This window comes from Sceloporus occidentalis, unplaced genomic scaffold (assembly GCF_023333645.1).
Source record: "Sceloporus occidentalis isolate IW3139 unplaced genomic scaffold, rSceOcc1.0.p SCAF_32, whole genome shotgun sequence".
Taxonomy (NCBI): Eukaryota; Metazoa; Chordata; class Lepidosauria; order Squamata; family Phrynosomatidae; genus Sceloporus; species Sceloporus occidentalis.
In genome coordinates, this window is record NW_028317012.1 from 3,565,585 (window position 1) to 3,592,317 (window position 26,733).

Genomic DNA, 26,733 nt, shown 5'->3' on the forward strand with positions numbered 1-26,733 from the left:
TTTTTGTATAAAATCATAACAATAAATACATATTATTTTGTTAGTATGAATAAATCCCTTTACATACTCCACTACTATTCATGTACTTTAATTTTTCATGGTAGTGTTGTTTTTATATTTCCGTATGAACCGTTACAGCACTTTGTGTCTATTTTTTCATGTTGTATTTATTTTTCACTGTTTACAGTACGTGACAAATGATCTGCATGATAACGTGAGGGTACGTATGACTTGTATGAACATCGACAGACAAGTACTTTACCTCCTATTGATTTATAAATAACAGGCGCTCTTTGTTGGCGAGGTTATCCGGGGCATTAAACTGCCCCCTTAGTATTGCATCCATAGTTTTTGGCAGGGACGGATCCAGACGATCAGATTTATGTCCCTTGATGCCATCTGGCAGCAGTATGTAGATTGTGCATTGAGCAAACTATTCTGCAGGGGAGGGGGGAGATTTGTGCCGTAGTAGGTGAAGTCTTATTTATCGGAATAAATTAATTAGTAACTATTTTTGCAACTTTTTTTTTTTTTTTTAAACAGGGACATTACAAGCATAGGGCAATAACAAAAAGATATAGCCGTATGGTGGGAGTTCCCCCTTTTAAGAAGATTATTACATTTCAACGCCTAAACTTAATCAGTGTATGCAATCAGATACGCTGGTAATCTTGTCATTTTGTGAATGGTTCCTTTATCTGTAGTTATGTTGCTGTCTTGGTTCATAAATTCCTAACATCTATAGGCTTGTCACTGGACCTGGAACTCAGAATATAAAATGCATTTCCTGCTGCCTTAAACTGAGTGTTCTACTATAAAAAGGTAGTCATTTATACATGCTGATCAAATTATATTATATATATATATATATATGGTATATGCTAATCAACAACATGTGAGATGTATGTCACACTTCTCCTTGCCCCATGTTCTTCATTAATATCCCCATGCCAATGAGCCATCAATCCATGTTGCTGTGGATTGTGTTTAATTGTGGATTCCCAGTCTGTGTTCTGACAAACTTCATGCTAAAGAATGGCAACCACTTGAAATTGACTTAGTAAAATTATTTAATTCAGAATGAATCCAGATTCTCATCATTTACCCGTAAGGGCACTCTGGGCCAGATACACACTGCATCACGCAAATCCACAGCTGTAACTGCTCCTGACTGCCATCTTCTCTGGCGCTCTAAAAGACCTCAAATGATTGCCCCCTTATTAATGTTTTGACTGCTAGACATGCTGAGAATCTGTTGCATCTAGTTGTGACATACTAACTGTCCCCTCATCAGATATCTGCAGAGTATAGCTCCGTTTATTCATTCCTCTAGCGGGACCTCTGCATAACATCACACGGCACCATCCCATTGCCTAATTATGAGCAGTTTTGGCTTCGCCAGAAATGGGCATCGGCACCGCTTAGCTCCAGCATCTTCCTTTCCAGTTCTTCCTCATCATCAGGAAATCTCTGCAAGACCGAGAGGATCAGTCCAGAGGGACTGCTGTCATACTGCACAACACTCACTGTGTCACCTGCAGAGAAACCAGAGGAAAACATATTGTATTGCTTGTGTTTTCTGCATTGCTACAAAGACACTACAATTGCGCCACTTGGCGAAGGCCTTGGCCCCCGGTTATTTGCTTCAGAAATGCCTCCACCGAATGAACTCACGCTTCCCGTTTAGGTACGATGTCTTCATCAGAGAAGCCAGACTGCATTTAAGAACTCATATGTTATGGACTGTGTATCTGTGTGGTGTGCTACAGTTTACATGTTTTTGAACCTTACATTAACTACTGGTAGTATAGTATAGGTATAAACTCCTTGACAATGGTAACAGCACTACATACAGCCAATACCTACGAGGTTCATCTTCAAGAAATGCTCACCTGGCCCAGCACAATGTGTAGGTAAACTGGTGAGATGTTTCTAATGAAATCTATCCACATTAAATGTGTTATGTGGAGCCAGACCAACCATTCTTGCAGGAGATGCTCTTTGCCTATTCTGTGGCTGAGGGATCTCTTAAAGGTGCTAGATCAAATCCCTTCTTGGAGAAAGGCCAGGCTTTCTTGCAATGTGCCCCTTCTGATAGTTGGGTACCAAAAAAAATCACTAAAAAAAATGGAATTAGCCCTCTGCTAAAAATTTTGCAATAGTTTTTTGTTCATCTTGAAATCAATATTCCAAGCAATTCTTTTAATGTATTTCTGTCCACCACCTTGCCCAGTAAACACTGACCTGTGAGCCGTGTGTTTATCTGTACAAAAGATTTCCTCTCCTCTTTTCTCATTATTACAATATCACGGAGAGCGAGGAACCGATATGTATCAGAATCAGTAACTGCCGAGTAACCATCATACATCTCCCGGGCACGCTCTACATCTGCCGTGGATTTATACACCTGAGAAAGAAGACATGCAACACAAGTGAAATGAGTAAAACAGAGAATGCTCTGATAGATTTATAAAGAATAAGATAAAGTATGACACACGGGGTGGGAAGCATGGAGGGAGAACAAACAGCTGCACAGGAAAATAAGCCACTGAATAGACAATATATTGGATCACCTGTAATCTTAATTTGGAGTTACCTGCAGCCTTTGCAAGAATTGCTGGATAGCTGGCTTGCCCACGCTCAAAATCTTGTCTCTATTTAATGTCACTTGTGCATCCGGGAGGCCATCAGCCCCGACTTTTTCAGACAGAGCGACAAAGTTTTGTCCAGCCTCCAGAAGGACACGAAGAATCACAAAACGTGCTTGCATGTGTGCCTGGGAAAGAAATATAGAAATCCATGGCAAAATAGCGAGAATACATTGTGTTTGGGGTGAAACCAGGTTGGATAAATAATGAAGCTAAATGTGTAACTATTGCAGTGGTCAAATTCATTTGAGCCCAGGAAGAAGCACTTACTTTTTACATTAATCCTGCACCGTGTAGTTTGAATGCAATGGCAATGGTTTATTCTGTCAGCATAGGGCTGGGGAAAAAATACAACACACGGGCCTCCCATGCCATCCCTTGCCTCATTGCCTCTGGTCTAATAAATGTTTATATAAATAAAAACCCTTATCAGCTGGAATGAGTGAGTTGTGAGAAAAGCAAGAGATATAATGCGGCGGTGACCATTAGCCTCCATGCACCCTTTAGGGTTTATTCACAATAGCTGAAAATTGCAGAAGAGCTGCAGTTTTGGCTCTGAAGCCTCATTATGCACTATGAAGGGCTAACTCCACTCAGCGTCTCCAAGAACAGCTGAGTTTACCCTGCATAAGGCACCTCAACAATCTAACGCTTCCTTATTGCCCTTCTTGCAGGAGAGGTTAATTGGAGTTGTCCTTTCCAAGTGCATAAAAGAGTTGAAACCACAATTATTCAAACAAACGCTAGAAGGAATCTCAGGTAGCTTGCTGACCAACAAACCACTATGGAATCCATTCATTAAAGTGGGAGATTGAAGGTGAACTGTGGTTAGCTAAAACATTTCATCTTTCATCATGCATGATGCAGAGCTAAACCAGGCAAGATGTAAGACAGACAGGGTTGGCCCTGCATATAATAGATAAGTCGAGCAGTTTAAATGTTTTGCTGAATAAACACCTTTGCCTTGACTTAACTACACCAAAGAGTTTCCACAAGATAAGACAATTTTTAATTTACACACACCTGTCTCCAACGTCCGGTCTCTGGTGTATAATATTCTAGTCCTGCAAGCCCAGCCCGCACCATATTCAACCAGTTCACGTATAAAACATCTTGTGCTTCCTGAGCTTCGTGTCCAAATATCCTGCACACAGAGATATAGAGATGGTAGAGAGATGGCAATAAAACAGAGAAGACAGAAGCATGGTCCCCTTAAGGAAAGGAGGACATATATGCAGAGCAGACAGACTTTCCTCCATATTGTTTTGCCTTCAGAAACACAAAGTAATCCAAATACTTCTTACAAGAAGTTGGCTTGTGTTTGTTTTCCTTACCGTAGGACTTCTTCATTGACACACAGGTACAATCCAACGCACTCAGCTCTGCACTCTTCATAGGAAGAAGCAATGGTGGAGAACTTACTGTCCCATGTCTCACCTTGCTTGTACCAACCTGTTATCTGAGAATGGAAAGGAAAACAAGGCTATAGGGATATGGGGACGTGTCAGTGAAGCAAAACAGAAAACTAAAAGAATAAGAAAAATGAATTACATTTGATAGATAGTATGAACAAAATGAAAGAAAAGAAAGTGGAGAGGGAAAATATATGAAATACAGAGAACAGCAAAATAACCAACACGCATTAAAAGGGAACATTACCCACCAGCTCCCCAGTTTCTGGGTTAATCACAGTCTCTTTGTCAAAGTTAAATGCCCCTTTTTCATCCTGTAAAAAATGAGTAATTTGTGAGAGCCATAATAACAGAAAGAAAAAAAGGATACACTGTGTGTTTACCAGTCTATAAGAAACATACAACACCAATAAAACCGTACGACATTATGAAATCAAAATGACATATATTAGGTACTTTCTGGATATGACATTATTGTATGTGGAACTGTCATGGCTGTACTTGTTGTAATACCAGAAAGAAATCTATTATGTTACGGCGGTCCAAGCGCCAGCAATTTGCGCTATACAGAGGCATATGATGGCATACTATTAAATATTTATTCTTCGCACAGAGGCAGAAACAAATCTATGTTTTCATGCAAAGCAGCGGAGAAAAACATATTTAACTAAATGGCTAAAGTGAGGTAAACACTAGAGAAAATAACCAAATCCCTGACCTGTACAAAGAGCTTTCCACTGCCGTGGCCAAGTAGCTCATGTAGACCAACTTGGACTTCAAAAGAGGGACCACGATACTTTATAAACAAGTCCTGCAGCAGGATACAAAATATTAATGCATGGTGAGGAATATTATGCATCAACGTATACACATCCTGAGTTTAGAACCCAATGCAATGCCCGACAATATCCACTTAGTTTGCTGAAGGCCAGGAGGACCCCAGACATACCCTTTGTAAGAGTTATGATTGTTTTTGGTCCAAGTGCCTCCTACTCATTTACATGAGCCTTGCTGTGTCAGTATCCCTATTTCAAAAGAACGTTCAAATAATAGATGATCTGAGAAGGGAGAATATGGTTCTTGGTGCCTGGGGCAGGGTTGGAGAGGCCGTCCAGTGCCAACGTCACATCCTCTGCAAACTTGCTCCTCTTGCTCCATGGAAGTTATTAGCCCTTGCACACAATCATGAAATTATAAAGTGCTAACATAGCCTGAAGTCATTTATGGAGGGGAAGGTGTTGGCGCTACTGCACAACACAGAAATAAATTGGCAGTATAAAACATGAAGAGTTGCTGAAACAAAAACCCAGACGGGTCCAGGTCATGTTTACAATCACATAGTCATTATGCATGCATGGTTATGTTTTTGCGATGGAACAAAACAAGCTCATTAATTTGTGCAGATTCTCACCATTGCAAAATGTTTACCAGTAGAATATAATGAGCTTCGTGCCACAACATAATGTAACATTGGTTGCAGATGTGCAGTGTAAAGAACAATGTTTGTCACGACTGGGGGAAAGCCGATGTAAGGTGCACAAGGAATCACTCCTGCAAGAGTAACTGGTAACAGCTAACGAGCCGATGTACAAGCCTGCTTTATAGGTCTGCCGAGGGCATGTGGCAATGAGACCCTTTATTCTTGTCCCTTCTACACTCCAGATTGTAAGCTTGCAAGCAGGGCCCTCTTTACCAAATGTAACGGTTCTTTTTAGTATTGGCATTATTATGCTGCCTGGTTTCTCAAACTGTACTAGCACTAAGGATGCTCTGCTTTCTTTCTGTTTATCAAACATATTTACCAAGGAAAGACTTGAAACAAACACTAACATGTGAGTCCACTGCAGGTTTTACAGTGGTGCACTGCATTAACATCTCTATGCTCACAGTTATGTTATACAATGCTGTGTATGTGTGTGAATGGACTGTAAGTGTGTGTGTGTGTGAATGGACTGTAAGTGTGTGTGAATGGATTGTATGCTGCAAGCTGTGTGCAGGCTTGTAGCCCGCCAGGTTTCCATATTCGCATGCCAGCTAGCTCAATAAAGTGGCCTAAAAATATTTTATATATACTGTTTAGACTAAACTGTATACAAAGCAAAATAGAAAATATTGTTAAGTTTACTGTAAAAGCTACAAGTGCAATCAGCACATATACTTCATAGATTGTAGCAGAAAAGAAAATAATGGCCCAAGTAGCCCTCTTGGAAAGGTTGTTTACTTATTTATTCCTTAGGATAGCCTTATGGCCCAGGGCTACACAACTCCAATACTTGAGGGCCACAAACAGGCCATTAAATATATGTGTATTGCTATCTGGAAATAGATAGTTGAATTTATTATTAATTGAGATACCTGTGCTTAAGCCCAGCTATCCAAAAACTGCAACCTGTTTGCAGCCAACAGGGATTGGAGTTGCAGTCCTGCTTTATGCACTTCCTACTCTGTTTTGAGGCAGCTGTTGCTGGTGCTTTACTCTAGCACCAATATTTTTAGACATTAGTGCAGATTGGTGGTGTTTCTCAGTGCAGTTATTTTCCCCTAAATATATAGTAACATGTTTACTTAATATAGACAATAATGCAATAAAGGGTACCTTATCCTCTTCGCGTAGAAATGTCAGCTTCTCACGGTCTGTGGCTGATCCTACTGACAGAACATTTCCCAGGGACACGTTCTTAAACCCAACAGTCTGTCTGATATCGTCATCTAAGAAAGGGAATTAGGGTAACAAGGATCAGCACTCAAGGAATCGTCATTAAAAAGAGCATCATGCCTACAAAAAATACCAGACCATAAATAGTAATACAAGTCACTTCGCAAACTTATGATATTCTAGCATGCGATAAAAAAAAACATAAAAATATCTTTTGAGTGCAACATACATAGCGATAGTCAATTTATGCAGTGATCTTACAGTTTGGTATATTGATCCCAGCGGGAATGCCACTTCCACTGAAGGATACTACATCCAGAGAGGTGAAGTCTGGTCGGAGGAAGGTATCCTTTTCAAATGAGCTTGGCCATGGGAGAGATGCCACAAGATTTTCGGCTACAGAGACCAGCATTGCAAATCGAGCACTCACGGATTTATTGACCACTGCCACAAAGCCTTAACAAGAAGACAATGAAAGCATGAGTTTCTGTTGACAAAGGCCGACATTAGTCTATCCCTTCTCTGCTTTAATTCAATATACCTCCAGTACAGTCATCAGCGCATAACCTTCCTTTAGCATGCATGATGTATGCTTCATGCCAGAATAAGCTGTTAACCGTCTGTGTTTCTCAACCTCCACACCAGTCAACTTAATGGCGCTCACACTCGATACATGTTAGCACGTAGATGTCTCCTCTGTGCTCAATCACTCTCCACTCCTGTCTAAACCCCCCACCCAGAGCGTCCCAATCATGGTCTCTTACCCTCAAACTCTCCACGAGATCCAAAAGGGTCTCTGTAGCTCTCAATAAATCCAATGTAACTGCAAAGAAATGTCTCTTGAAAAAACAAAATCATACTGTATGCAAGCTCCCATTTTATACTTGGATCCTTGCTAATCATCTCCACAGCACACTTAATTCCTACTTTTTTTCTGGGGATTATTTTTTAGAATGCTTTACTCCAATTACCCTCATTAACAGCAACACTAACATTCATTTATTTATTCTATTATTATTCCATCTGGTTTTTATTACCTCTCCACTATCGGCCCCTTGTCCTGTACCCAATATTTTGAACCCTCCTTATGAGCTTGAATAGATCCTTCTAGGAAGCTCCGTCCATATTCTTCAAGCATTCTCCGTTGGTTATCATTTGATGCAAAGGCCTGTGAGTTGCAGGGACAGAATACAGTGAATACTTTGATAAATACAATTGGGATCTTGTTTCCATTAAAAAGGTAGCCTCAGAATCTTGGGGTTTGGCGTGAAGCTTGGAGGCTTGAAAGGAATGGTTCTCACCTTGGCCTTTTCCAGGCTTTCACACACTTTTAGCAGCAAGGGGGAGTAGTCTCCTCGTTTAACACAAATCTCATGACCCTCAAACTCGAAGACTCCCAGAGACTGTTCAAGATCTGATGATTCTAGGGCACAATCTGAGAGAAAGGGAGCAAAATAAAGAAATGGAGATCAGGTCACTACAGTAAAGCTAAATGTTTTCCTCCACTTGACCTTTGTTAATAATCATTGATTTACTCACCTTCCTTCTTGACAGAAGCCAAGCGCACCTCATATTTACTTTTGCGATCCTTATCCTGAATCTTAAACAGTCTTGTGTTGTAAGCGCTAAGGTTCTGTGAGGGAAACCGAATGACGCTATGAATATATTGACTGGTTTAATGAAGCAAAAACCTTAATAGATTTGAAATTTAGAAGGGTTCGTGGGGCAACAATCCAAACATTTTGAGATGGAGGGTTTACAGTGTCCCCGTTCTTTTGTTACCTTTGAGTCCAGAAATCTCTGAGCCAGTTCTGCGTCTTCCATGGTGCAGTTTCCAGAGAAGTAGGTGGTTATACCCTGAGATAAAACAGGATACTTAGTACTTATATATTACATTTATAATCCACAATGAGTGCATATTTTGGTCAGAATAAATATATTTAAGGAAAAAACCTAGCTGACAGAGGCAAATTCTTTTTGCATTCTTCACGGTTCTGTCCAGTGGTACATGCTTAGCAGTTCAAGAAAGTGTTCAGAATTGTAAATCCAAAAGGTCTTCACAAGCATGGGCAATACCAGCATGTGGAGCATCGGACACATCAAGTCTAATATTATAACTACAGTAGCTGGCATGCCATTTGGAGTTATCATCTAATAGTGGCCATGTCCATTAAATCCATATGTTGCTATGTTCCATTATTAGAGCCTGCAGCACTCACTTGATCTCCAAGTCCCAGCTGACGTTCTCTCGCTTCCAGTGAGTAAATGCGATCCCCAATGTCTTTCCATAACAAATCCATTCCCTCGGGGTCCGTGGCATATGCTTCACTTGCATGCAGCAGCTTCTCAAACTTTTCCTGTATAAATAAAACACATTATGGCCCACGCTTCCACTAAGACAACACAGTTACCGCCATCAAAACCCGCAGCTGAAGGTAGCTTACCTTTGCGACATTTGGGACAAACTTAGTGTCTCCAAATGATTTGTAGTTTCCCATATTGGCAAAGAATCCGGCAGAATAAACCAGTAGAGCCTGTACAGTGAGACGGAAGTTGCATATAACAAAGAAGATAAATCACTGTAAAATGTGCATGCAATACATTTTTGAACCGTTCACAAAGGAGTGAAAAAATGGGAGATATAATAATTACAGAATTACACTTTCTAACTTGGGGCGAACTATATCTAAAAGCACTTAGTAGCCTTGGAATATCTAATGAGGGTGGCACAACTACTGTATTATGTAAGGCTTGTCCATCCCGAAACAAAGAATTAAATTATTGAGGTCTCAAGCGACCTTGTCATCAAACTAAGTCAAAAATTCATATTCAAAATGTAAATATTTAGATTTTTGAGATTCATTTAGGTTATATTATGTAATATAATGAGGCAGTAGTCCCTGACGTCACAGTATGCATGATTATATTGGTACAGATTGGTTGTCAGATAGAATGGGGATGTTTATTGGAATTCCAGTCAAGAGATCCACATTTGGCATCACCATCTTAGTCTTCACCATCTAGCAAATTTGAAACCAGCGCACTTTTCACAGGGATAGAGCTTTTAAGATTTTTGAATGCAACACCTCCTGTTTTCTTTTGCAATAGGTAACACAGTTACAGGGTTAGAATGTATATAGCATGTTCTTTACACGTGAAATAGTTAACTGAGCTTAGTGGGTTAGTTGAGTAACTATTACTATAGTACATGGTACCTGATACTCTTCCTCTGTCCATCCTTGGTTCAAGGCAACCACCTGAAGTTTTGCGGGCTCCTGGGACCTGAAGAGCCTATTTAGCAAAATGTATATTCCTGGAGATTCTGGTGATGTCTGAAGCAGGACTATTAGACCACCATAAAAAGATGCTCGAGACAGAAAGTGTGTGTACAGCTTCTCCTCTGCCGACAGAAAGGAGAAGGCCTCCTCGCAGTCGAGCAGAGCCACAGGAAGATCATTAGGAAGGATATACTGAGAAGGGGCAGCCATGTTAGGTTTGGGTGATGGTGAATCTGAAACAGAAAGAGTGCATTATTTTTTTTATAACATTATAATAAAATGGGTGCAACTCTCTGCTCTATTTTTGGAAGGAGTTTGGTGAGCAATGGATTATATTTGATCCTCTACCAGTTCTTTTTCGGGCCTTAACTTCAGTTCTGGAACGCTTCATATGTTGTCACCACAGCGAGATCTATATCTGTTTGGTCTCCTTGTCTTGAACAGCTAAGGCTGGGCTTGCAGCACAAAACCAATGAGCTTCAATCTGGAGTTCTGCCAGTAACGTCATTGGGATCCACAGCCGATAATACTCTGATCTAGTTGTTTTATATAGTGTCTACTCTGATCTAGTTGTTTTATATAGTGTCTACTCTGATCTAGTTGTTTCATATGGTGTCACTATATATGCTGTGGATTTGCCCTTCTGTTCTGGGTGTTACACTTGCTGTGACTGCTCCCATGGTTAAACAGGAAAAGAGAAAATGGTTTTAAACCTAAATTATGTTGTTTTTTTATTATCATTCCGCCTCTTTTACTCACACAACAAAATAGTTTCATTTCAAATATTTTATGCTAAAAAGAACAAAATTGAGTCCTAGAAAAACTACTTTATTATCACTTTTAACTTAAAAGTGTGTAATTCTATGTCATTTTTTCTTGGTAGGTAACGCAAGAAGTAAGTAGTCATCGCCACCAGTGCTGAAGAGAGAAACCATCACAATATATATATATATATATTAACAAGACACAAAATACAGCTGCTATCAATTATTATGAATGGGAAGAGTCATACATAGCGGTATAAAAGGAGGACACGTCTAAATCCATAGACTGCATTATATTACGTTAATGTGAAAGATATCTATGTCTGTTACACTCTCTGACATCAGCAGAAAAGTAACAACAGGGCAAACAACAGAACCCCAAAAACCGTACTTAATCCATTCATAGGAATACTCACCTGTTTCTGCACGCTCCGAAACTGAAGGCAACCAACTTCCGGGCTAGCGTCCACCCCTCAATCTCAGTTGCCCCGCCCACAAATAGTAAAATCCGTTTATCCAATCAACTGTTTGAGTAAAGACAGGGCTTACCATTGCTGTTAAAGACTGTGGCTGGCAAGATCAAGGGGCGGAGAAACAGTGACCAATCAGATTAAACCTGTGAGTGATTTAAGAATGACAAGTAAGGGTACTGATTTTGAGAGGAATAGAATGATGTTCTGTCCCGCCTCCCTGTAAATGCAACCAATCAGAGATAAGCAAGGTCAGTGCTCCATTGTCTTGCTGTTGAACGTATAGAGAATGGTTGCCGTATGCTCGGTATCGGGAAGCCTTATGAGATTCCTATAGGAATTATAATGTCATAAATATTTCGAGTGCATATAAGGTTATCTTGAATACAAATAGTGTTGGAGAAAACATGGGTTGGGTGTGCCTGATAATACTGCGTTGCTATAATTGCAGAGGTTTTCATGTGTTGGCACCTTTACACATCATTTACATTATTTACCGACTATCCTGCCTTGCTGCCTCTTACTGTATCTGCTAACAGGAACAGCATGCATGAGAAATTGTTGGAACCTGCTAAACAGGTAATAAGAGGGAAAATCGGATCCGGAGAATGTGTTTTAATAAAACAGACACCAAACTAGAAAAATAAAACAATATGGAGACAAACTGCATTGTATCCTGTTTTTTTTTTCTTCCATTGAGGTGTGCTGCTCCAATGTGAAGAACATGAGATTGCTCCAGAGAGAGCCACAGAGGTGGCCGGGTACCAAAATCTTTAGAGGAGGCCCTCCCCGAAGGGATATGCCACCTCTTCCTTCCTTCTAAGACATGAGCCTGAAGAAGGTCTGGATCTTCTTGAGGAGGACCACTGAAGTCTTCAAAAAGAGAAGGAACTCAAAGACATCACCGTCTCTCCCAAAAACAGCCGATTCTAAGAGGGATCCACCATGTAGCGAAGTACTCCTTTTTTATAGCAGAGAGTGAAGTGCGCCATACCCTCAGCTACCCTCATTGTCATTCTGTCATCCAAAGTGCCCATTCACAGTGTAAACACTGAGCAAGTAGCTTCCCATAACGCTGAACTGACCATAGCCCCTTCGTGACAAAGCCCGTATATGTATGGGCCCACAATGCATTGTTTTTAATGGGTTTAAAGACAACCCATTGTCCTTAAGGGGACAGGCAAGCTTTTTTACTATTATTATTATAAAAGGGAACTCCCGCTGATTTTTTTCATGGCATATTTATTTTATAAGCAGTTCAGCTACCAATGTGTGCTAAGTATTATTACTTGAATTAGAGGAGCAGGAAAACGTAGTTCTGATTTTCCCTGTGAAAATAACATGCAGTAAATCCACTATTCACTACTGTCGAGTATCGCCTTTCCCAGCCGGACTTCAAGGAAGGAGGTAGTAACCCCCGGCGATGTCACTCGCACCCGACGCGAAGCCACGTATTGTTGAAAACGAAATCTGCTTTTCTGACAATACATGGCCTGTGTATGCCATTTCCAGCATTAATTGTATATATTAAATATTATAGTATATTATTAAATGAAATGTTGTTTCATGGGTAGGTGAATATTCTGCAGAATCCCCCCATATGCATTTGCCCCTTTTCCTGTTATTTGCCATGCAGGAGATGTTTTCAGACAAACACATCTCATAACACAATACATTTAAACCATTCAACTCCAGCTCTGATTCAGTGAGCTTTCTGGGGGTCTCAGAAGACCCCCATGGGCCTGCAAAAAAGCACACCCATTGATTTCAAAGAAGGTGCTTTCCTGCCACTTTAAGCAGCCAATGAGGTCTGTGATAAGAGAAGTAAAACCAGTACCCCTGTTTGTCACAGGCCCCCTCATTGGCCTTTGCTGTCTGGTACCTGGAAGATAAGATCCTCCCTTAACGTATGTTATTTTTATTGTACTTTTTTGTAGCAGGTTAAGTGAAGTGCTTTCGTGCGTTGCTCAGTGGGCTGCCTGACTCCGGAGTGTTCTGTAAGGATGCCGCCTGAGCTTCCTGTTAGCCTCGATTCCTAGCAACCCCTTCAGGAATCTTTGTGTAATGCTCTCCTGCAGGCCTCAGAGTTCTAAGCAAAACAAGTCACGCTGAAACTTTATCTTCACGTCTCCACTACAGGAGCCATTTTGATGGAGCAATCTGCGTAAATCCAAGCGGAACCTTGTAGCCTGCAAAATGGCCGCCTCAGGACAAATATGTGCCGCGTACTGGAGACAATCTAGGACTTGAACTTCTATTGATGCGACAGTGTAACCACTCTGTTTACAATTAGCCTAAGGGGATTCGAACTTTAGAAAAAGCGTTTGGTAGAAGATGCTTAACCGATATTCGCTTCCCGTAGCTCTGGGAAGTAACCCGATAAGCAAAGTCTGTAGGTCTATTCAGAGACCAGCGTGAAAACTAACCCAGCAACAGCCAATAGGCGACAGAGGAAGAGCATATTAGTAAGTCTTAACCAATGAAAGGACAGAATTGTGTCGAGTAATATTGACGTGTTTGTTGACCAATAGGGAGTTGAAATGCTGTTTTTCGTCCCTTCATCTCCCTGCTCCGGCCAATTACGTTGAGCTGGAAGTGTAAGTCATTCACATGGTTGTAGTGAAGGTCGGAAGACGGCCGCCTAAATAACAGGAGAGACACACGGAGACTGTAGGAAATACGGTAGGTCACGGAGAGCGATTGCTATGTGAACGGGTGGTACCCGGCGCCTTTTAGACGGAGTGGCTAGTAACGTCTGAGTGACCTCCGAGAATGACTGCAAAAGTGAGGGTGTGATTGACAGCTGGTCTAGTGTAAGTGACAGGGCTGAGTAAAAGTGACAGCACTATTGATAGGGACCCATGGCCAGGGAATCTGCATTTTCTTGCTTCATATTACAGGAGCCATCAGATTTCATTGGCTGAACAATTTGCAAACTTTGTCATTTATTTCACAGATTATATTTTTTGTAGCCATGTCTAAAGCATCTCGCGCTGCCAAAACTGTAAAGAAAATCGATGTGGCGGGAGTGATTCGTGCGTACGTCAGAGCTGGCCAAGCGGCTCCAGGACCACCTTTGGGACCCACCTTGGGGCAGGTATTATAACATTTTGCAGTGTGCGTTTAAAGCGACTCGACTGTATCCCTCGATTATTACCTTAAAGCGTGGTATGCTAATATATCCAAGTACTTTAATAAGTAACTTTATTGATAGTTCTATTTGGGACACCAGATTGTGCCTTTATTTAATTTTATTTTTTGTCTGTCATCAGCTTCTTTTTTCTCTCTCCTTTTAAGAGGGGGATCCCTATTGGCCAGTTTTGCAAAGAATTCAACGAGAAGACCAAAGACATCAAAGAAGGAATCCCTCTTCCAGTTAAAATTTGTGTCAAGGTAAGTAACAAAATACATTGTAGAGAGCCACTCGTATAGTTCTAGTAGCCCATCTAAAAATTATATTAAGCAGTGCAGCACTCCAAAGCTAATCTCAACAGGGAAGTATGTTATAGCATACGGAAAGGAGTGCAAAAAACAGATCGTTTAAATAAAACAGTTTTCAAATTTAAAAGAAAACAAAGTTACTAAAATCATCTATAAAGTAATTCAAAAGCACACAAATGTAAGAAATGCCCCCCAAAAATCCATGAAACACAAGAATAAGCAGTAACAGGGGAGCTATACCATGGAGTGCCGAGACGTTGGGGGATATCCATGGAACAGCTCTCCACTCACTGCTTGTTATTTTGTTTCATGGATTATTTTATTTATTGTTTTTAATTTGTGTGCTTTTGAATTGCTTTATTGATGTTTTTTTTTTAACTATATGTTTTCCTTTGAATTTTTGTGCTTTTTTTTTTTTGTAAATATTACATTTTATTTACATGATCTGTTTGTTGGTTTTGTGCACCTTCTTACCTTTCTGTTTTCTGTAACAAGGTAAGATTCTTCAAAATAAGTTGCGGTCCCGTGCAACACTCCATAGCTCAACCTTTCTGTAGCAATTTCAAAAATATTAGTCGGGGAGCTCACCAGCAATGGTATCCAACTGTCTGGGATATTTGTGCATCCCTTACCTTGTACAACAAAAAATACGTGTTAATAATCATTGTATTTAATGAGGACCTTTTGTCGACAACGGTAGAGATAAGGTCTACATCAACTATGTCATAAAACAAACCCCTTTTTCCAGACCATGAGTTTAAACTTGAATGCAAATGTTTCAAGTTGTCGCCATGAAATTACATTTCACAATGATACAGGACTAGTTTAACCCTGCTTGTACTTGGTTAAATAAACCCAACTGACTGTTTCCTTCACAAAATAATGTATTTTTTTCTCTCTCAATATTTCTAATTTCAGCCTGACAGGACATACGATCTGAAAATTGGGCAACCTCCGGTGTCGTATTTCTTAAAATATGCAGCCGGCATTGAAAAAGGAGCTACACAAACAGGTAAAACAATACATACCTTCCATGAATAAGGGGGTAGAATATATTCCAATAATAACAAATCCATTCTCTGACTATATGTGCAAATCTCACCTACTAAATCATCCTGTCACCGGTCTAGTGCAGTTTCCTTCAGTGGTATTCAGTGCCAGTCTTTGTAGCGCAGTGACCGAGTTTGTGGTTCATATATACGTTAACGTTATTTTTCTTTAGTTGCTTATAGGCTTAATGATATTCCCTTTTTTCCCTATTTTTCTTGCTTTAGGTCATGAGGTGGCAGGAATGGTGACGCTGAAGCAAGTCTATGAAATAGCATTGGTGAAGTCAAAAGATGAAGCATTTGTGCTGCGGGATATGGAGTTAAAAAATGTGGTGAAATCCATCATAGGAAGCGCAAGATCATTGGGAATCAAAGTGGTGAAAGAGTAAGCCGCCATTGCCTAATCTGGCCTAGACAATCTAACACTTAAGTAATATTGCTCCAGAGGGTTAAAAAGAAGTTGAATAACAAAAATTATATATATTTGAAGACGGCTGTCATAAAGATTTTCCGGTATTGTGAAGGTTTGGCTTCATTTATGACCTGGTGTTCTTCCACGTTAACTTCACTGTGTTTCTCCGCAGCCTTTCAGCAGAGGAATATGAAAAGTTTTTAGAAGAGAGGCGACTATTTCTCCAAGCTGCAGCTGAAGCACAAAACGCAGAGGCCACAGCAACATCTAAGAAGAAATGACCTCAAAACGGAATGTGACTCTTTGAACTATGTGAAACTGAAACGCCCCTCAAAGGACTCCATCCATGATTGAGACAAAGTGGCCTGCAAACCAAAAAAAAAAACTGTTTTCGGTTATTGAGAAAAATGTGCCAGAGAAAGACCTGAGCAGGGTGTCCCCTGTACTATGTGTTGTAATAAAGAAAATACAGCCAGCTGGCTGAAACTGTTTTCTAACTAAGTTTCTTCTCCATTTGTTATCTAGAATAGTGTTAAGTGTTCACTACCCAATGTAAAATAATATATCGAGAGGGAACTCTGCACAAACCTGTTACACGGTGCACAGGGCGGCATGTGAGCCAGTGTAGCTCAGAGGAAAGGACTGATACGTAGTATGTCTTTTGATGACAAGTACTGCGAGAAGATTTTGGTATATAAAGGAGGAAGCTATTATATTGTTCTTAACACAAGATGCCTCCGACTGGACTAATACAATTTTTTTCTTTCTTTTTTCGTGGTGGAAAAAGTGTGTGTGTGTGTGTGTATGTATATATATATATATATATATATATATATACCGTACTTCTATTTTGTGTGCCACGGCTGCTTGGATACATTTCTCTGTATCCTGTAATATACAATATAAAAAAGGCACCAATGGGAGAAAAGAAAAACAGTAACGGTGGGACTGAAAAAAAGTTGAAACACTGGAAATTTTGAGGTTATAGAATTATAAAAACTTATGAGTGTTCTAAGCCACTGGAAACAGATGTTTGGTATAGGATTTTAATTTTGTATAAAAGGTAGTGAAATTATTATTATTAAAGCGGACTGAGTTGTCCATACATAATGAGATCGGCAAGTGAAAATGTTCTACTCCCAGGTTAGTGAATACACCCACATTAGCTAATCTCTCATGCTGCAGTGATCAATTGTATCAAAAGTTTTTGGAAATGTAAGAATTCTGAATTGTTCCGGCTTAACCCTATGAGGTATAGTGACCAGTATGCTTTTGAGACCCGAACCTGTGAACGCAGGCAAAGGTTTCTCCTTAGGGGGTACAGCGAACAAGAAATAGACAGAGATGATCTTATAAAGGATGCTAGGTCAAGAGATGACCTGTTAACTAATTATTATTTATTGTTTTAAATAGTGGCATCAAATTCTGTAGCGCTGTACAATAGACCCACCATGGAAGCTTCTGATGCACCCAAAATGGATTACAATGAAGTGATCTCTTTCATATGATAGAATCAATTCTAATTAGGTATCTGTATAGCGGTTTGACAGAATATATATAAAGATATCCTTAAAACAAGTGTTAAATTTGTGCCCAAAAGAGCTAAAAGTTTAGGAAATATACCCTCTGTAAGTTTTGTTTTGTTTGTTTTTTTCCTCTAAACTAGCCAAAAAAGCCACATACCCGGCTACACGCCACCCTTGCGGTCATAGAGTTTGTACCAGATATACCCATGCCAACATAAGTAGACCGTTTTCTTCCACAATTAGAACAATATATAAACTGTTCTACGCGTTATGTCACGTATTTAATCCAATGTGGTACTCAATGTGGGGGCCGGGCTGGGAGGAAACTCAAAGAGCGCATCAGAGAGCATATCTCAGATGTGGTAAATAAAGTTGAATCATCCCTATTGGGCAAACGTTTCTCCTTGTGTAATGGTGGAAATGTATCTCTTTTTAATTTTATAGGCATTGAACACGTTACCTCTTCACCCCGAGGTGGTGATCTAGTAGCACGCCTCAACCAACATGAGGGTGATGCATCCTCTGCGTGTTAGCCTCATGCATCATTTGCCTATGATCTTTTCTCTCGTAGATAGGTACACCAATTGGGTATTTATTTTGGTGTTTTCAATTTGAGTTTAAAAGTCTTTTACCCCCCTTTTTTTCTCTTTACTTATTTAACGTTACAATTCATGTTGTGCGTTGCACCACGTTGCCCTGTGAAAACCTGCCTCTCCTTGCAGCTTCATATCCCAAGAACTCATTTTGTTTTTTTATTCTTGGAAAGGTCTGTTGATCCTCCCGTGACCCTGTATTTTTGTATGCACTCACTATTTGGGGGGGCATATAGCTGCATTGTTAGGTTTCCTTAGCGATCAGGATAAACTCTCATTTGCGAGGTACATTTTTGTTTATTTATTCATGCTTTCTTTGTATTCTATTGTGGTCCTGGCCGGTGCTCTATAATGATCTTTTATCCTGTTTTGTTTTTGTATGCATTTACTATGTGACCTTCACTAAGTAACTGAACTTGCTCGCTATGCAGTTAGTTTGTTTTTTATCCCTGTTTGCATCGTGTATATTCTCCATTTAACATAGAGATACACTTATGATTCACAACTGCGTATCACTACATGATTAGGGCTGCCGCTGTGGCCATCCACACACTACTGAGAATCAAAGTTCGGTTTATAATTTTTTTCTTTTCTTTTCTATAAAATATTTCTTTAAGGGCTCTTTGTCCTCATCTGAACTCCGTACTTGCTGGTGGGTTTGTGACTGCAGGGCCAGACAGGTGTTTTTAGCTTTTATTCTTAATTCTTGCATTCTTCTTTGTTGGTGTCATCGGGGATAGTAAATTATAAATTTATGTACCATTTTTATATACTTTAACTTTTTTAACGGGAGAGGAGGTTTTGACAGCACCTATGCCTTCACAATGGCTGATCCCTGCATCCTTCTGTTAGATTTGTTGCCATGGTAGCCAGCAGCTACATCACATTGCCTGCTCCTTGCACCATTTTTTAACGTATAGGTTTGCCTTGAATTCATATATTTTTTCTGGGGACATGTAATTGTCATGCGGCATGGAAGCAGGCACTGATAGGTTGTTGCCACAGAAACTGAAAACACTTCTTAGAAGGTTCTGTGTGTTTCGTGATCAAACCATTACATTAAATAATAATATAACGCATGGTCTGCTGAGGTCTATTTTCTTAACATACTAGAGAGTGCAAATAATATTTTGACTAAATGGAATGAAACCTTTATGTACGTCAGTGTCTGCTTTTTTCATACCCGGCTTGTTGCATTAGCTATAGCTAGAAGACATGTTTCATTGCCCTTTTTGTGTGTAAATTTAGAATAAAAAATAACTTTGTGATTGTAAAATAATGAATTTATTTTATTTTAGTAAATCGGCAAGATTGGCTTGGATACCGTTGTCAAGCTTGTAAAAGAACTAAATGGTGAACCCTATACCTTCCTAATAGGTTATAGTGGGAAAAAATAAAGGTATTGAAACTAATTGAACCCAATATATGCAGTTAAAAACTCAAACTGAAAATCTAAAACATCTAAAAAGTATAAATAAACTCTAGAATCCCATCATTAAAATAGACCATGTTTCTCGTGTAAATGTACCAACTCAAAATGGCTAACTTATATCCTAATAAAGGGGTCTATGAGTGAGCTCTAACTGGCACCCCCCTGCCTAATTGCATAAGACATTGCCAAACTTGTATCCCAAATGTTTCTCTTGGCCATTAAAAAAAATATATATATATCTATATCTATATGTCTTCAAATGATGGACGTTAGCCCGTAGCCCAAATTGGGTGCCATTGTACTTGTTCTTGTGGCTGAGGTGCTAAATGTAACTTTCAGTACTTAAAAAAAAAACCCATTAACAATTCTTCCTTAAATAGATGCTATTCATGTAGTTGTGCCCTGATAGAGATCTCTCCTGCCCTCCACCCAATTCATCAGATTGTACCCTTTTCCCCCGAAAACATTCAAACAACTCTGTATATTTTTCCATTTTTAATCATCTCCATTAAAAAAAACACTTTTTTTTTACAAGACCAGGACATTACATCACCAGCCCATCACAAATCAGTTCAATAGACATTAGAAAAAATTATATTTATAAATATGTATATTTATAAATGTACACATAATGTTTTAATATTTCACCATTTCTCTCAAACTTTGAAAAATAGCAGTTCAGGAAAAAATATCCTTATACTTAATTCGTAGCAAAATCCTACGTCATCTTTTATGGCACTCCGCAGCACCATAATTTTGATAAATAAATTCTTTTAATGACATTTTAAATAAGACATCTTTCAAAATTTTAAATAGATGTTCACATTTTAGTTGGGATTTTCTTTAATCCTCTATTAGGTGCAATAATGTAAAAAATATATACTGATTTCTGTTGTGTTTAAAAGGCACAATTTACATTGTGTTTAAAAGCTGTTTGTTCCAATGTTGCTCCAGAAATATTTATCCATATTTTAATATAGATAAATGTAATTGTTACACAGGAAAATATCCTTTTTTTTAGTGGAAGAGAAAATACATTTTTTTTTATTTTATTTAAAATTTTGGTTCTTTAAAATTTATATAATTCTGAGAGTTTTTTAAATTACAGAATACGTTGTATGATATTAGTGAAATACTGCTTTATGAGACAATTCTCTTTGTTTCATTACCTTAATATTTTTGTTAATATGTTTTGTTTTTTTATAGATGAAGCCTTTGCTCATTTACAGGCTGGTGTAGTATCTTTTTTTTTTTTTTTTTTGCTAAAATGGCTTAAATGGATCTCAAATATAAAATCTAGCATTGCATTAAGGTCCATCCAATGAGAGACCATGAGTCCCAATACTATCCTTCAATGGATAAATAGGAGTTAAACCATTTACATTACACATTACGCCTTCAATATAAGGACCATTAATAATATTAGCAATATCTTTGTAATACTTTTCCATGCATGCTTTTGTTTCCTGCACGTCTTTCTGGGATTAATGTAACCCCAGTATTTTTTTGCACTTAGTAGTTATCCATTTTGTAAAACAACACGATTTCACATGAAAACGGAACCAACGAACCAGTTTTAGATATAATCAAAAAATACATTTAAAGGATGAAAAGTCGAGTTTCACCTAGTTCATGCCTTCTCAAAAAAGACATTATAAGGAGAAACAGTTGTATAGAAGACGGGGGCCTATTTTCTATGAACGTGTGATAAATATTTTCATCAGCGCTGATAAATCAGGAATAGTATTAAATAAGAGGCCTGAGATATCTTTAAGTGGACTTAGCTGTTTCTTGGTAGAAAAATGAGCAATACAATACCCATTTTATCACTCCGAAGATTAACAGGTCTGGAATTTAGCATTTTCTTGATCTTAACCTGGGTAACTAAGTTGCTATCCCTTATGGTCTGATTAATTCACAATTTTTAAAGCAAGAATATGGTCTTTTACATGAACTTAAGTACATGCTTAGGCCACCTTATGTTTAAACACAGCAAATTTTTTAAATTATTTTGTTTGGAAAACAGGTAGATAATATAAGTTTATATAATTCTTTAGTTTCACTACGAGTGAATACATTTTGTTCATATGTAAGACTACTTACAACTTCCTTACACAATAACCACTTTTTCTCTCTCTTCAATTCTTCAAACCCTTTTTGTATAAATAGACATATTTTTGTACAAAAGTTGCGTCTTCAGAACAATGGCCCATCCTACTATTGACATTTAAATTATGATTTATGCTTTAAAAGGAAACTCAGGTTACATAAGGAAAGAGTAAGATTTTGATTGTCTAAATGTCATTAATTGCACCTTATGATTTTAGTTGTATTTTGATTTTATATATAATAATATATATAATTTTTTTGATATATTGTCTTGTTTCCGTTTATGAAACGATAGATCGGTGAGGATGGGCCATTGCTTTTCATTCTTATAAATGAAAAATAAAACGATATATCGATCTGTATCATGTAAACGTGCACTAAATCCAGAAAAAGAGAGTAGAGGAACGAAAGAGAAAAAGGGAACGAAACAATTTAGCAATGAGTAGGGAGATATACGACGCAGAAAGTCGTGTTTTCTCCCCCATCTTGTGTGTTTTGTTCTTTATAAGGCAGAAAAAAATCTGCTCAGGATATGACAATATGCCATACATATCGAAGTAAGTCACAGACTTATTTCAAAACGAAGGTTTTCCACTTCCATCTGTAGAAAGAAAAAAGAATAGAATTAGTATGTTCTAGTCCACTTCCAGACAATAGCCTATCAGTAATAATACAGTTAGATTACCTTTGCTACTGTACTGTACTATTAAACGTGTTACAATAATAAAGATTTCTTGTTCTGTTTGGGGCCATACTTTATGATCCAGTTAACATTTCAGATGTGAGTGTCATGCCTTTTTCTATTCGGTTACTGAGATATGACCCAGTAAATGAGACACTAAGCAAACTAAGTTGGATCTGTTCTAGCTGACCTTGCATTCATCTTAATTTCCTTTTCATTTGTTCACAAAAATAATCTTTGACCCATGCAGTAATATCTCACCTTGCTGGAAGCCGTCTTGTAGCTGAATCTGGAGTTGATACAACTCATCATTAAACCGGTCACATGGAATCTCTGAGGCACCTGCCTCAAGGTCTGTTTTGTAGGACATCAGTTCCTCTAGGAAGTTACATTCTTCTGGCGACAGATCAGTCGTCACATTCGAAGTTATGGATGGAGATACGGAGAGGTTCCCTCCTACTTCATCTTCATCCAGGGGAATGCAAGGAGACTCTCTGGCTACAAAGGGTGGTGAATCAGGGTAGTCTTTAAAAAGGCTGCAAACCGGATGGCTACCGGCTGGGAGGGGTTGCTCTTGACACATCAAGAATAGAGACAGATCAATGCTTTTCCAGGATCGAGGTAAATGAAGGGAGACATCAGCATCTGGAAGACTGGCAGGGAGGGAGACACTTCGGCATGCCAGTCCATGGCCACCCACCATCATGCTATCAGAGCAGATGATGTCCTTGGTGATATCATTGTTAAAGACATTGGCCAATGAACCTATTTGCTTGACCAAGAGGTCAATCTCACTTTTCTCTTGTTCTGAATACCTGAAGATTGCTTGGTTGATGGGCGAGGTCTCTGGTGTTACTAAACCTTCTGGAAGCATTGGCAAGTCCACAAATAAGGGACCAGGAATTTCAGGTACTGTCATGACTGTGCAATCACCACCATCACCTGGGCTGTCTGGGGTTGGGGGCAGCTTCTCATAGAGGGAGCTGCAGTAAGAGTAATACATTTCTGGGGTAAGTGTAGTGGAATCTTGACTACTTGTTGCTTGAGGGGCACCTTCAGAAGCCCCAAATAGGAAAGATAAATTTTGGTGTGGCGTATAAGGAGGAGTACAGGTGAATTCTTTGGAGGCAACGGCCCCAAGTTGATCTCTTGTGAAGCCCATATGTGCAGGTTGAAAAAGAGTAAAAAGCAATTGATTTTCTGCCTGCCCTTCACTGGCAGCTGTGTCTTCCATAAGTGGGGCAGTACTTTGGCACAGGATTGGGTCTTCCGGGCTGACCGACAGAGCCTCAGTAAACTCAAAGGATTGTCCAATGCTTGTAGGTGTATTTGGCAATGGGGTGAACACCTGGTCTGGACTTGAAATGTCTCCAGGAGACAGGAGGGTGTCCTGTAAGGAGGGGGGACCTCCTGTAGAGAAAGGAAGTGGTGTCTCCTCTGATGTCAGCTGCTGTCTTAAGCACCATGCTTCAGTCTCACTGGAGAAGAGAAAAATACTTTACATTAAACTACAGTTAATATAAATGAGACCAGATTGCTTATATGATTATATGTATATGTGTGCCATTGACTACAGTGAAAAATTATGGATTCACTCCTAGTATTTATGTGAAGGCTTACCTAATTATGTAGTTGTAAGATATGATAGTGGCCTCAGTGTTCTCCAGTAACAGGAGTGAATACATCCAGGTCCACTGCTGGTCACTTCTCTGTAGACGTAACACAACTTCCGCTTTTGCTTCACCAGACTCATTTACTGCATGAGAGATTGTAAAATATTAAAGGAATTGTTTTGCTTCTGAAATTTCATTTTTTCCATCCCACATTCCTTCATCCTTCTAGTGGTGAGTGCCCCCCCCCCCATTTTCTCTATGTCTTCTATGGGCCCCCACAGCTTCCCTTCTCTCCCATTTGCTGTTTTCATTCATATATTTTATTTACTGTAAATCCTCTTTTTATTATTCAATGGCTGTATATGTCCTTTTTGTATAAAGGTGTGCAGATATTGTGTGCATTTTTATCTATATGTCCTTTGTCTTTAAGTTTCCTTATGTTTGTAAATATCTCTAACACTTTATGTAGTTAACCCAACAGGTCTTTTCGTTTAAACAAAATATACTTACATAGTCTGTAATGCTGTGTGGACAGTTGAGTGAGATCTTCGGGGTGAATTAAATTGTACCACGACTTGCAGATTAGATCGCTTTTCTCATAGCCTAAGTGGAGCAGTGAGCTGAAAAAAAAACACAAAATAATTGTTACCACACACGTTTTTAGTTTTAAACAATCTCATAAAAATAATGATGATGCTTCTGCCACCCTTTTTGAAAGGGCAGACATTTATAAGTTGTAAGCCTTTACCTCTCTTGCACATCCAGCACTGAGAGGTCCTTTGCATGTCTGCTCTCAAAGAAGTCCACCAAGAAATGATTTTGAGTAACCCTGGGCTTTGGATCCAAAGGAATGCAGAAAGCCGTGAAGACTGGGTTTGATGACCAATAGGTACCAGGTGGTGGCTGCTGAAACCTCCCTCTGATCAAAACAAGTTTGTTTCCAGCACTCTGCCTTCTGGCTGTCTTTGACGTGTTGAATCGGCATCTAAACATCCGCTCTATAAACAACAAAAAGATTTCGTTAACTTTGCTACGTCAAGGACCTTTTTAAGAGAACATATCAACGTCTCTGTAAGAACATAACTGGGAAACTAACATCAGGGACAGACTACACTGATGAATTATGTACTATAGTCAGGATATGCTTAAAGGAGTGTTCAAGAGGGCATTACAAAAAAGTATTTTGATGTCATAACAAATCACTTACCAGTATCAAGAGATGATGGCATGGCAAGCTGGTTTCTCATGACAAAGTGGTCAGAAGGGTCAATTATGTCATAGATGCTGTCTCCTTGAGCAACCAAATCAACCTGAAAAGCATTAGAACAATATATTATGAAATTAAGCATTTTAATATGGATTGAAATGCATACACTGTATAGACACTATCCTTGCTGTTTCCATTTGTTTTAGAACTTAACAAGCAAGGGGCAAACTTTGGACTTTGGACCTACAATTGTGTTGCTATAAGCAGAGATATAATTATTGTTCTAAATCACCAATTCAAAATGGTTTGTTATACACAGCTACAAGCATCGTCAGAGTCTGACTCACCATTGAATGTCCTAAATGGTCAGTCACGTTTTCAGACACATAGATCAGTTTTCCTTCACTAGTATATGTCAGCAGGAATCCAGGGAGAGTGTGAATAAAATCCATTATTTCTTGGCTGGAAAGGAGACCTTCAAGCTCATTCAACTGTTGACCTGTTGATTAGACAAAAATATGAAATCTTGTTAAATATGTTTATTTAATTCTATCCCATTATCAGTATATATTTTGTAAATATTATGCATTCCTTTCTGTGACCGGCTACATCCAGAAAATCCAGATGTAGCCTTCTTGCGAAGCTGAAGACTTTTCAGAACCATGGAAAGCGATCACCACAATTCAATAAGCTTTAGCATTCAGTACCACGGACAGCAACAAGTTTTAGTCATCAAGAGATTTTTTGGCACAAAAAGAGAAATTATGTAGTGCCATCATTACAATATATTTTCAAATGACAATTCTCACTACTGGATGCTTTTATGCTTGTGAATGCATACCAGGTTACTCAGAAAACATTAAATCTAGCAAGAAATATATTGGTATTAGCATCAGGTGAGTCAAGTGCATCATTGGAAAATAGTGCAAGAAATATATAAAATGTACACATCTTTTTGTGAAGCGATGGCAAAGCATGCAGCACTCATCACTATGTACTGTAGATTTTATTACGCATACATTATAGCCATTTCCAAAATTTCCAAATTTTCTTACCTTTGGAGAAGAAAACAGATTTTCTGGTGTATATGCAAGCTAGGGACATGATGTGAAGGTAAGAGAGTCGGACTTTATCACTTTCAGAGATAGGAAGAAGATCTTTCAAATTTCGTATCTCAGCGTTGATCTGGTCTCTTCTGGCTTTGGAGGCACCCTTCGTAGACCTATACATTTTGAATGGGGTCTCTGGGATGCTGAGGAATAGTCAGTCCAGAGATCCCCTTTCTCCTGAATGTGTCTCGTCTTCGTCTTCTGTCTCACTATCTCTATTTTCTTCTTCACCAGTGGGATATCCTTTTTTTCTCTATCCCTGATGCCTGTCTCTCGAATTCTGGTTTAAAGAACCGTAGCTAGTGGTTCTCTTTATATAGTAACCAAGGAGT

The 26,733-nt window shown here is 39.0% G+C and overlaps 3 protein-coding genes across 3 annotated transcripts; 1 reads left to right on the forward strand and 2 right to left on the reverse strand.

Annotated features, from left to right (window-relative positions):
- Window positions 1-1,377: 1,377 nt before the first annotated feature.
- LOC149298532 (dipeptidyl peptidase 3-like) lies at window positions 1,378-10,204 on the reverse strand. Its single transcript, XM_089487308.1, has 17 exons — window positions 9,932-10,204; window positions 9,161-9,250; window positions 8,936-9,073; window positions 8,499-8,573; window positions 8,256-8,349; window positions 8,018-8,151; window positions 7,754-7,884; window positions 7,481-7,539; window positions 6,978-7,172; window positions 6,657-6,769; window positions 4,779-4,871; window positions 4,312-4,374; window positions 3,983-4,107; window positions 3,672-3,792; window positions 2,597-2,776; window positions 2,245-2,407; window positions 1,378-1,535 (listed from the first exon to the last, which is right to left on the reverse strand). The coding sequence occupies exons 1-17, from the start codon at window positions 10,202-10,204 to the stop codon at window positions 1,378-1,380; spliced, it is 2,205 nt and encodes a 734-aa protein (XP_089343434.1).
- Window positions 10,205-14,202: 3,998 nt separating this feature from the next.
- On the forward strand, window positions 14,203-16,411 carry LOC149298533 (large ribosomal subunit protein uL11m-like). Its single transcript, XM_089487415.1, has 5 exons — window positions 14,203-14,325; window positions 14,526-14,621; window positions 15,588-15,681; window positions 15,944-16,103; window positions 16,303-16,411. Exons 1-5 carry the CDS (start codon window positions 14,203-14,205, stop codon window positions 16,409-16,411), a joined length of 582 nt encoding a protein of 193 aa, XP_089343541.1.
- A 5,954-nt stretch (window positions 16,412-22,365) lies between these two features.
- On the reverse strand, window positions 22,366-26,522 carry LOC149298534 (neuronal PAS domain-containing protein 4-like). The gene is made up of 8 exons (XM_089487421.1): window positions 26,348-26,522; window positions 25,640-25,791; window positions 25,293-25,395; window positions 24,834-25,083; window positions 24,596-24,705; window positions 24,093-24,228; window positions 22,734-23,950; window positions 22,366-22,391 (listed from the first exon to the last, which is right to left on the reverse strand). Exons 1-8 carry the CDS (start codon window positions 26,520-26,522, stop codon window positions 22,366-22,368), a joined length of 2,169 nt encoding a protein of 722 aa, XP_089343547.1.
- Window positions 26,523-26,733: the final 211 nt, after the last annotated feature.